Source organism: Mustela lutreola, chromosome 3, assembly GCF_030435805.1.
Source record: "Mustela lutreola isolate mMusLut2 chromosome 3, mMusLut2.pri, whole genome shotgun sequence".
Lineage (NCBI taxonomy): Eukaryota > Metazoa > Chordata > Mammalia > Carnivora > Mustelidae > Mustela > Mustela lutreola.
The window spans coordinates 33,337,210-33,347,863 of NC_081292.1; the positions used below are offsets into that span (position 1 = coordinate 33,337,210).

The 10,654-nt window shown below is 36.9% G+C and overlaps 1 protein-coding gene across 2 annotated transcripts in view; it reads left to right on the plus strand.

Moving 5' to 3' along the window:
- The window catches only part of LRP12 (LDL receptor related protein 12), a 71,900-nt gene extending 64,663 nt beyond the window's left edge, over positions 1-7,237 (plus strand). The window contains exons 6-8 of one of the 2 annotated variants that reach the window (XM_059165806.1): positions 892-1,024; positions 4,948-5,814; positions 6,537-7,237. In XM_059165806.1, the coding sequence (XP_059021789.1) occupies positions 892-1,024; positions 4,948-5,814 (1,000 nt within the window). In that variant the 3' untranslated portion in view covers positions 6,537-7,237. Of the gene's footprint in view, positions 1-891; positions 1,025-4,947 lie in introns of both variants that reach the window. The other variant, XM_059165807.1, reaches the window with a different exon arrangement.
- The last annotated feature ends 3,417 nt before the right edge of the window (positions 7,238-10,654 follow it).

Genomic DNA, 10,654 nt, shown 5'->3' on the forward strand with positions numbered 1-10,654 from the left:
GAAAGTTGCACATAGTTCAGTGTGTCTGGAGCCAAAGCTACATATGAAGGGCTAAAAGGTAAAACTTGGAACACGGGGCCAGTGTCATGTTGTGGGCAACCGTAAGAGCCATGTGTCAGAGTTCTCAGTTAAGTAAGAAATGGTCAAGTATTAAAGGGTGACCTTCAGGGAAGGTTTTCTTCCGTGTAGTACAGGATAGACTGGACGTAGGAGAAGCTGATGGTGGAGAAAGAGGTCCCTTAGGAGGCTATTATGGAGACAGTGACCCTATGTTCCAGGAGAATTACAAATGTAAAAAATATTGTAAATTTGTAAATATTGTAAAATTGTAAAAAAAAAAAAAATTCATGTCCCAGGCAGCTAAGCAAATAGATGCACAGAATCAAAGTAATCATGCTGACTCTTTTCTTTGGACAAGTATAAGTGGTCAGAAGACTTCTTACTACGTTGCAGCATAAGAGCTCAGAGAAGAATCTGAGATCTTGAGTTTAAGAACAAGCTGTGCCAGAAAGTGTATTAGTGACTCCTTTCACTCTTTTCCTCATCTGTAAACTAAATGTATTGAATTTGATAATTACTTTCACCAAAATCCAACGCCCCTTTATGTTCTTAGGGGTTTAAAGATCTAAATACCTTTACCGTTTGTGGGGATTCCTAATTCATTAAAACTTAGTGATTCAGGCTCCTGGTATAAAGCCCCATGAGGATAGACTGTCTTCTTTATCTTTGTATTTTCAGTGTAGAAACTGCATAGTCAATAAATGTTGGTGGACTAAGCTTAAAAAATGGCCAGAATACTAAGGTTCAGATTATCTTCATCGTTGATTAAAAAATTATTAGTTTAACTTGCCTTTTTTTTAACCCTTTTTATCCCCCTGTTTTCTCTCAAAGGTCATTTGAAACACAGTTGTCAAGAGTGGAAGCAGAATTGCTAAGAAGAGAAGCTCCTCCCTCCTATGGACAACTGATCGCTCAGGGTTTAATTCCACCAGTTGAAGATTTTCCTGTTTGTTCACCTAATCAAGTATGTTGCAATTTATGATTTCTGTTTCATAAAATGAATTCTTTATTTGTGTATATAATAAAGGACTTTTGTCTTAATATTTGCAGTAAAATCAAGGATTAAATATATGGAGAACTTGAAATTTTATTTGTTTCATTGTATTTTAACAAATGCTACAAAATCAGTTTTTTATTCTTCTGATTTAGTTATGCAATTCTTTTTTTTTAAGATTTTATTTATTTGACAGAGAGAGAGATCACAAGTAGGCATAGAGGCAGGCAGAGAGAGAGAGAGGAGGAAGCAGGCTCCCTGCCGAGCAGAGAGCCCGATGCGGGACTTGATCCCAGGACCCTGAGATCATGACCTGAGCCGAAGGCAGCGGCTTAACCCACTGAGCCACCCAGGCGCCCTAGTTATGCAATTCTTAAGCATTTTACTGTTTAGGATGATTTGGTGCATTAAAATTCAGAAGTAAAGTTTGGTAAGTTATTTTCTTGAACTAAACATCTAGAAGATTAAGAATGAATATTAAAATCAGGATGCTAGTAATATATTAGTAACATGCTAGATTAACCAGTTAATAAATACAAGTAGTTGCAATTAAGTAACATTTCCACCTGACTTGAGGGAAAACTTCACAGCTAGATCTTATAGTGTTTAAGAATTCATTTCCTTTTCTTTAAATAGTCACTTATTCTTTATTAATGTTTCTAAATTTTTTAAATTTCTATTAGCACTTTGTAAAAAATTTCTTTTTCAGGAATGACTGGGTGGGTGGCCCAGTCCAGTTAAATGTCCGAGTCTTGATCGCAGTTCAGGTCTTGATCTCAGGGTCTTAAGTTTGAGCCCCAGAATGTGCTCCATGCAGAGCTTGGAGCCTATAATCAATCAATCAGTCAGTATAATTGTTTCTTCCTTTCTTTCCTGTCTTTCCCTTCTTTTTCAATGCTTCAGTTATACCAGGGCTCATAAGAGCATAAGAATGGGGTGCCTGGGTGGCTCAGTTGGTGAAGTGTCTGACTCTCAGTTTCAGATCAGGTCATTATCTCAGGGTCATGGAATCAGTCTCCACTTCCAGCTCCTTGCTCAGTGCGGAAGTCCCCTGGTGATTTTCTCCCTCCGTCTCCCACTGTACCCCACCCCCCTGTAGCCAGTTGTGGAGTTAGAGGAAGCACAGTCTACACAAGGCAGGTCTCATCTTTGTAGAAATTACAAGTTCAGGGGTTCCCAAAATGATTTTCAGTTTTGACAATCACTGCATGGACTTAAAACACACAAAAAGCTGTTATACTCACGGTTATGGTTTATTACAGGGAAGGACCTAGATTAAATCAGCCAAAGGAAAAGACACATAGAACAGGGTTCAGGAGGGTACCAAACATGGATCTACCAGTTCTCCTCTCCCCATAAAGACAGTGTTACTCTCTCAACGCAGGGGTATGACGGTTGTGCACAGAATATTGCCACAAGGGAAGCTCACCCAAGACTGGGCCTCCAGAGTTTTTGCTGGGGCTCCATCACATAGGTACGATTAACTGCACAGGTGGCTGATCTGCTGACCCAGCGCACCAACCCTGCCTCACATTGCTGGTGTGGCTTTGAACCTCCCCCTCAGAGCATTCTCTGTATCTGGCTGGCCCAGGACCCTTGGCAAGGACATCCCGTTAGAGATGACATTATAAGGGCTTAGAGATCCTGTCCCAGAAGTAGAGGGCAAAAGTCAGACCTCATCTGGGGTAAGGTTTAATTCTTTACTACATACTACACCATTCTTTAGGTTTATAATTTACCCTTATGAGGGAATTCTTCAACAAAGTTTTAAAATAAAGTACATTTGTGAATAGTAAGCTAGATTTTATTCAGTTTATGAGGTTAAACTTTCAAGTTTAAAACTTTTGGTAACAAATTCTCAAATTTTCTTAAGATTTTAAAAAGAAAAATATTCTCAATTACTATCCCATTCAAAAATAGAAATGCTTTGTTTTTCTTTTTCTTTTTTAAGATTTTATTCATTTACTTGACACAGAGAGAGACAGGGAGAGGGGAACACAAGCAAGGGGAGTGAGAGGGAGCAAGCGATCAGGGAACCCAGTGTGGGGCTTGGTGCGGAGCTTGATCCCAGGACTCTGAGATCATGACCTGAGCGGAAGGCATACGCTTAACGACTGAGCCACCCAGGCACCCCTAGAAATGCTTTCTAAAGAAGGCTTTCTTCTGCATCATAAACTGAAGAAGGATAAAAAATTATTCTTAAAACATTCACGATATCCCCATATAGAATCTGTTAAATTAATTTTAATTAAGCAGACTTGTAAGTAAGTAAACTTCACCTCGCTGTGACAGACTGTAATGTGAAAGTCAGCATTGTTGATCTTGATGGGACATAGTTGCATAGAAGGCCAGCTTGTCTGCAGAGCCTTCTGTTCATTGCTGGGTGTAACAGTGCTCACACAAAAGCCTCAGAACTTGAATACTGAATGGTGAGGACCACATGTATGAAGAAGTTCCTTAGGGATGTGAACCTTTTTTTTTTTTTTAATTTATAATTAGGTACTTCTTAATTTGAGGAAAATCTCAATTTGTTTAGCAAATCTATGTATGCTAATATTCAAACTTCTTACTGACGATTTGTGGTTTACTAAGGCTAGATTATTAAATATTCCTATGAAAGTAGTTTCTTTGCTTTCTCTAAATTATATTCCTGAGTTTATGTTTTACAAGTAAATTTAATAACCATCTTGAAGAGGTGAAGAGCACATGCTGTCATATCTTTCCTTTCCCTCTTTTCTTCTGTGAAAGTAAAGACAAAAGCTATTCATTTTGGCAGAGGGAAATTATATCACCATTGAAATGGGAGCACATCAACTCACCATTCTTACCCGGAAATACTGTGTGTTAAATACCAAATGCCACTAAAACTGTCTGTTCCAAGTTTGAATACTCCTTTTAATAACCACTAGATGGAGCTTAAAAACTGTTTTAAATAAATGTTGCATGTCTTTAAAATAATCCATAAATGTATTCATCTAGGAAAAAGCAAATTTTCAAAGAATAAAGATATAATTTATGCATAATGCTAAGCTGTAGAAAATAAAACTTAATCTTTAAAGACTCAAAAGAGTCCACATGTCTCAAATACCATTGTGTAGTGCTATAAGCAAATTGTGTTTTTTAGTTTATTTCCTGTGCTGTATAAATTAATTCTTTTATTATGATAGTAAAAATCAATCTTCAATGTTCATTCATTCAACAGATCCTTGAGAACCAACTGTGAAATGTCACTTTCATTTATTTTAGAAAGTTTCAGTCTTGTAAATCAAATCTAACTTGTTCTGTGTTTAAAAAAAAAAAGTTGGGGGACGCCTGGGTGGCTCAGTTGGTTAAGCAACTGCCTTCCGCTCAGATCAAAATCGCAGGGTCCTGGGACCTGGCTGCATCGGGCTCCCTGCTCAGCCGGGATCCTGCTTCTCCCTCTCCCCTACTTATGCACTCCTGCTTTCTCTCTGCCAAATAAATAAATAAAATCTTTAAAAAATTTAAAAAAAAAATTTTAAAGTTGTAGAATAGATAAAGGGCCTAGTTTACCTTCCTAGCTAGAGTATCAAATAATTTTGTTTTTCAACTTTGGTACACTTTTAGAATTGGATTACAATGTACAGTTTTAAAATAAAACAGTTGTAATTGGTATTAAACATCACTTTAAAAGTCGCATATATAAAGTGGAGTGTCAAGAAATTCTAAACCAAGTCATCAGTGGTAACAAGTTATAGATTAGATTCTGTAGTAAGATGAACCTGTATAGTTGAGAGAATTTAATTCATCTTTCATAGACCCTAGCAATCAATAATAGCATTTTTAACCATAACACATTCTTACTCAAAGGGTGTTTTTTATTTTCACACTTCATCGTTAGCTATCTTAAGATCTTTTCTCTTTTTTTGTAGGCTTCTGTTTTGGAAAACTTGAGGCTAGCAGTACGATCTCAGCTTGGATTTACTTCAATCAGGCTTCCAATGGCAGGCAGATCCAGCAACATTTGGAATCGTATTTTTAATTTTGCAAGATCACGTCATTCAGGGTCATTGGCTTTGGTCTCAGCAGATGGAGATGAGGTCGTCCCTAGTCAAAGTAACAGCAGAGAACCTGAAAGAAGTCACACTCACAGAAGTCTGTTTTCCGTGGAGTCCGACGACACAGACACAGAAAATGAGAGAAGAGATATGGCCGGAGCATCTGGTGGGGTTGCCGCTCCTTTGCCCCAGAAAGTCCCTCCCACAACAGCAGTCGAAGCAACAGTGGGAGCGAGTGGAAGCTCCTCGACTCAGAGTACCCGAGGCGGTCACACAGAGAACGGAAGGGATGTGACAAGTGTGGAGCCCCCGGGTGTGAGTCCGGCACGTCACCAGCTCACAAGTGCACTCAGTCGTATGACTCAGGGGCTGCGCTGGGTACGTTTTACGTTAGGGAGATCCAGCTCCGTAAATCAGAACCAGAGTCCTTTGAGACAGCTTGACAATGGGGCACATGGCAGAGAAGATGATGATGATGTCGAAATGCTGATCCCAGTTTCTGATGGAGCTTCAGACTTGGATGTGAACGACTGCTCCAGACCTCTTCTCGATCTTGCCTCAGAGCAAGGACAAGGGTTTAGACAGCCGTACAGCGCGACAAACCCTGGAGGAAGGCCAAGTAATCGAGACGGCCCCTGTGAGCGCTGTGGCATCGTCCACACTGCCCAGATCCCGGACACTTGCTTGGAAGCAACGCTGAAACAGGAGACGAGTGATGATGAGGCTTTGTTACTTTGTTAGGTACGAATCGCAGCCAGGGGGGTTGTGTACAAGGGGGGGATTGCTCCGTTCGTTGTTTTGTAACTTTACAATTAAACTGGTTTTAATTTAAAAACAAAAAAAGATGCAGGGTGATTTCTTATTACCATATGTTAGCCTGCATGGTTAAATTAAACAACTTGTAACTCTATGAACTTTAGAGTTTACTATTTTAGCAGCTAAAATTGCATTATGTATTCATATTGTTCAGCAATGTTCTTCCATTTGTTCCTAATTGTTTCTATCCTGGTACTGTAGTCCACAGTAGAAGTATGGCTGCTGAAACTCATCCGACTGTCAGTCTCTCTCTCCTGTGTTAAAACATTTGTTTGTACAAAATAATACCTTCTTTTCATTGAACTCTTTATGCTTTTTGCCAATACATCTTACAACTTAATATACCAGATGTTAAGGTTGTTAATGTACAAAAAAAGGCCCCTTATATTCACCTATGTTTTTATTTGTGTAACACTGGTCCAAATATTAATGGATTTCATCATAATAGGAGCTTGTCAAAGGGAAAAACCCTGTCTAAAAATTTTTCTCTTACATTTAACATTCAGTGATGTGAAATTTAGATAGAGCTAGACAAATTAATGGCAAAAACAAAACTTTTATAGATTTTCTAATGTTGACTTTAATACTCAAATATGGTACAAGCCAAATGGTAAAATCCCATCATTTCTTTTTTCATTTCTATTTAGGGACAGAATTAAACAGATGAAGATATTCTACTATGCATTAAATCTTGAACTTTATAAAATATGTACAAAAATTGTACAAGAGAAGTTCCAACTGGTAATGTCCTTCCCTGGTACAGGGTTATGCTTGTATTGGACCCTAGGGATTTGCACTAAAATCATATCAAGGTCACAGATGAGTTTAGTGCACAAGCACTATCACTTTAAATACTGTCATTTGCTATCACAATGACTATATATTTCCATAGCTTTGGGGGGGGGGGCATTTTTATTACAACTTGAAATTGCTTTGCTGGTTTCATATTTATTTGTTGTATTTAAAGACTACATTATTGTAAGAGTGGTTTTCAATATATTTTATTCATGGGGGGTCATGCTACATGTCGAAAAGCAAATTAAGAAATCATTCGGATCGACCCCCCCTTCTTTTAAGTAGAATGAATTGCAAACCCCGCATATTTTTTTATTGTCAATTCTTGTTTATTTATTCTTTAGCTGTCTGTTTTAGTAGCTTAATGATTGAGTATGGAAAATGTATTTGTGTGTGATTATTGCTATTTATTAAATTTTCAATACTTTGCTGAATGTCATTTTAAAGCATGTTTGAGGTCTTGTGTATCTGTCGTGTTATGCTGTCAGGAAGAACTGACTGAAATGTTTTAATATGTATCAGAAATTAAAATCATTTTTTTTTGTATTGCCTCAAGGTACTTTTTAAATCAGAGTTGCTCTTTATTTTTCTTGCAATATTTGGGTACAGATACAGCTGCAGGCTGTAAGATACGCAGTGTGTCTAGAAGAAAACTCGGAGGGTAGATAGTCTTCCTTAACCACTTTATAGTAAAGTAGCAGGTTGTACCAGCACTCGAGGGTCAAAATTCCTAAGGAACTGAATAAATTGGCCTTTGAGAACACTGTTTCTTAATTAATATTTCTTTAAAGATACAAGAACTCAATCAGGTCTCTTTTTTTATGATTCTCAGATGCATTTCAGACCCCTAGAGAATATTGTCCTGGCCCAATTTACATTACCTAATTAATCTTGTTTAGGACCTGCTAATTAATATACTATATTATATAGGCTTCTTGGTTTTAATTTCTGGCATGTGTCTTAATTTCTTTTTTTAATTAACTAATACATCTTCCTGGTTCAAACAATAAAAAGTAAGTCTCTCCCCTATCCCTGACACCCACCCTTTAGTTCCTTTCCAAAGAGATCAGTACCAACCCAGATTCTGTATACCCGAGATAGATACTGTGTTGCTATATAAATGTATCCATACAGATAAATGCCATATATGGTAATACAAATTGTATCATACTATGCATACTTTTTCTGCACCTTTTTTTAAGGGAAAAATATATCTACTTGAGTTTAAATATTAAAGTTGGCTATTTCTGTTACTTGATTTTTCTCATGTAAATCATGAACTGTCCTGAATTCAAGGCTCCATTTTTTTCCCCAGTTACTTTTATCCTGAAGCTCTTTACTAAACAATGCATTCTTTCCTTACTATTTGAAATGACCCTTTTAGCATATGATAATTTACATATTGCTTGGATATATTTCTGGACTCTTATTCTCTTCAATTGATCTACCTTTTTTTTTTTTTTTTTTAAGATTTTATTCATTTATTTGACAGAGAGAGAGACAGCAAGAGAGGGAACACAAGCAGGGGGAGCGGGAGAGGGAGAAGCAGGCTTCCCGCCAAGCAGGGAGCCTGTTGATGCAGGGCTTGATCCCAGGACCCTGAGATCATGACCTGAGCCAAAGGCAGACAAGACAGATGCTTAACCACTGAGCCACCCAGGTGCCCCTACCCTTCTTTCTTTACATATTAGCCCTACACTGTTTCAATAATTGATGTTTACATATTTCAAATATTCTTGCTTATTTTTCTGTTTCAACTTTAGAATCAACCTACTGAGTTTCACAAAACAAATGCATTAATAATTGGGGGGGACAGTTTTAATTTTATAGATCAACCTAGGAAATTTTAACATCACATTAAAGCTCCTGTCTTAATCATGGTACTTATCTAAAAATGGTGCCCATTCTTTCAAGGCTTTTTTTATTGTTTCCTTCAGACATGTTTCACATCTTACTTTATGGAGCTCTTATATATTCTTAAGAGTTTAATCTTTGGAATCTCATCAGTTTTGATACCAATATTAAGGAAGTCATTTCTGTTTATGAATTTTCTACCTAGTTACCAGACTGCCATTTTCTTATGGTTAGTAATACTATTTAATTCTTTTGTGTTTTCCAGTTACACAATTATCTCCCAGTTTGCATTATCTCTTTACATTTTAATTGCATTGTAATGCAATTCAAGAATCATGTTAAATATAGTACTTCTAGAATCATGTTAAATATAACCATGTTATATTAAGGAGTTAACCATGTTAAGGAGTATCCATTGATCCCTATGGTTTAAAAAAAAAAAAACACGAATGAAGGTTGAATTTTATCACACTCCTTATCACTACAGAGATGATCATATGATTTTTCTCCTTTGATCTCTTAATATGAACTTCATTAATATATTTTGTAATTTTGAACCATTCTTGCATTCCTGAAATAAACTACTTGGCCATGTGTATTATTTTAATATATTGCTAGATTATATTTTATTTCAGATATTTGCAACTGTATTCATCAATGAGATTAGTCTATAGTTTGTGTGCGTGTGCTGTCTTTACAAGGTCTGGTTATTAATTTTATGCTGGAGAATTTACAAACTTTCTTTCTTTTCCTTTGCTCTGGAACAGTTTAAATTGCACTGGAACAAATGTTCCTTAAAATTTCAGTGAAATTATCTGGGTCTGATGGATGTTTGGCAAGTAGCTCTTTGACAGCTTTGTCGGTATCTTTGGTAATTGGTCTGTGTAGTTCTTCTATCTTAGCCGAGATCATAAGTCATCCATTTCACCCAGGTTTTCAAATTTAATTGCCTAGAGTTGAGCAGTTATCTCTCTTTTGTGCATATGGCTCTCCCTTGTGTATTAGGTTTGCTCCTTTGTTTTCTTAATTAAGATAGCTTACATTTGACCTTTTAAAACACTCTTTGTTTCTCTCAGAGTGGTATGTTTTGAATGTCTATATTCTATAATTTTTCTGTTTTCCAATTAACTGACTTTCACTTGAATAAATTTCCTACTTTTTGCTTTTCTTAGTTCATTTGCTGTTTTATTCCCTAACTCTTTGAGTTAGAACTTCATTCATTCTTTCTTCCTAATTATTAACATGAGATTTAAGGTGTAGACTTAATTCTGAGCACGGCTTAAGATGAATCACTTGGATGTATTGGTGTTGGTTTTTATCCTAGGTGTTGTGAAGTTTCAGTATTTATTTCCTCTTTAATCTAAAAGTTGTTTTACAGAGGAAAGTTTGTTCCTTTTTTCTTTGCTTTGCTCTTTTTTTCCCTCAGATAATAGGATTTTTGGTGTGAGCAGTAATCTTGTTTTCTGATTCTTGCATTAATTTTCATTTTTATGGTATCAAGATCAGAAAATGTAATGTGCATTATTTGGGAATATATGGGGAGTTTATTATCCTTTCTCATTTTTTTTAAATGTTCCAGGAACACTTTTTTAAAAAGTACATTCTCTGTTTACAAGATACAGATCTTAGTAGATTTCACTCAGATTTACCATGTTGTTTAGATGTTCTCCACAGTACTTCATCTTGTCTCAGTCTGTCCGAGCTCCAGGATTAGTTTGGACGAGACTAGAAACCAAAGAGGCTGCGTTAGGGTTCCATGGGCCCCAGCCCTGCCTTGGGCACCAGTCCTTATGTTATCAGCCAGGACTGAGAACATAAGCTTAGGATGAAGGGAGATCTTTCTAGAAGCTCTTGAGGTTTTAATCTCTACTGCTGTTTACCACCATCATCCACTGTTAAGCTGGAAAGAAATGGGCAAGACAGGTTAAAAAGAGTACTGTACATTCGGTATACTAGGTATTCGTTGAGTACCTACCACAAACCCAGTGATGTGTACCTGCTTGCTTGTCCCCTCACACCCTTGCTCCTGACCTTCAAGGGAGAAGATGACAGCACCTTCATAGGACCTGTTTTCCTCACCCTGTTGAAAAAGTACTAGAAGCAGGCAGTAGAGAGA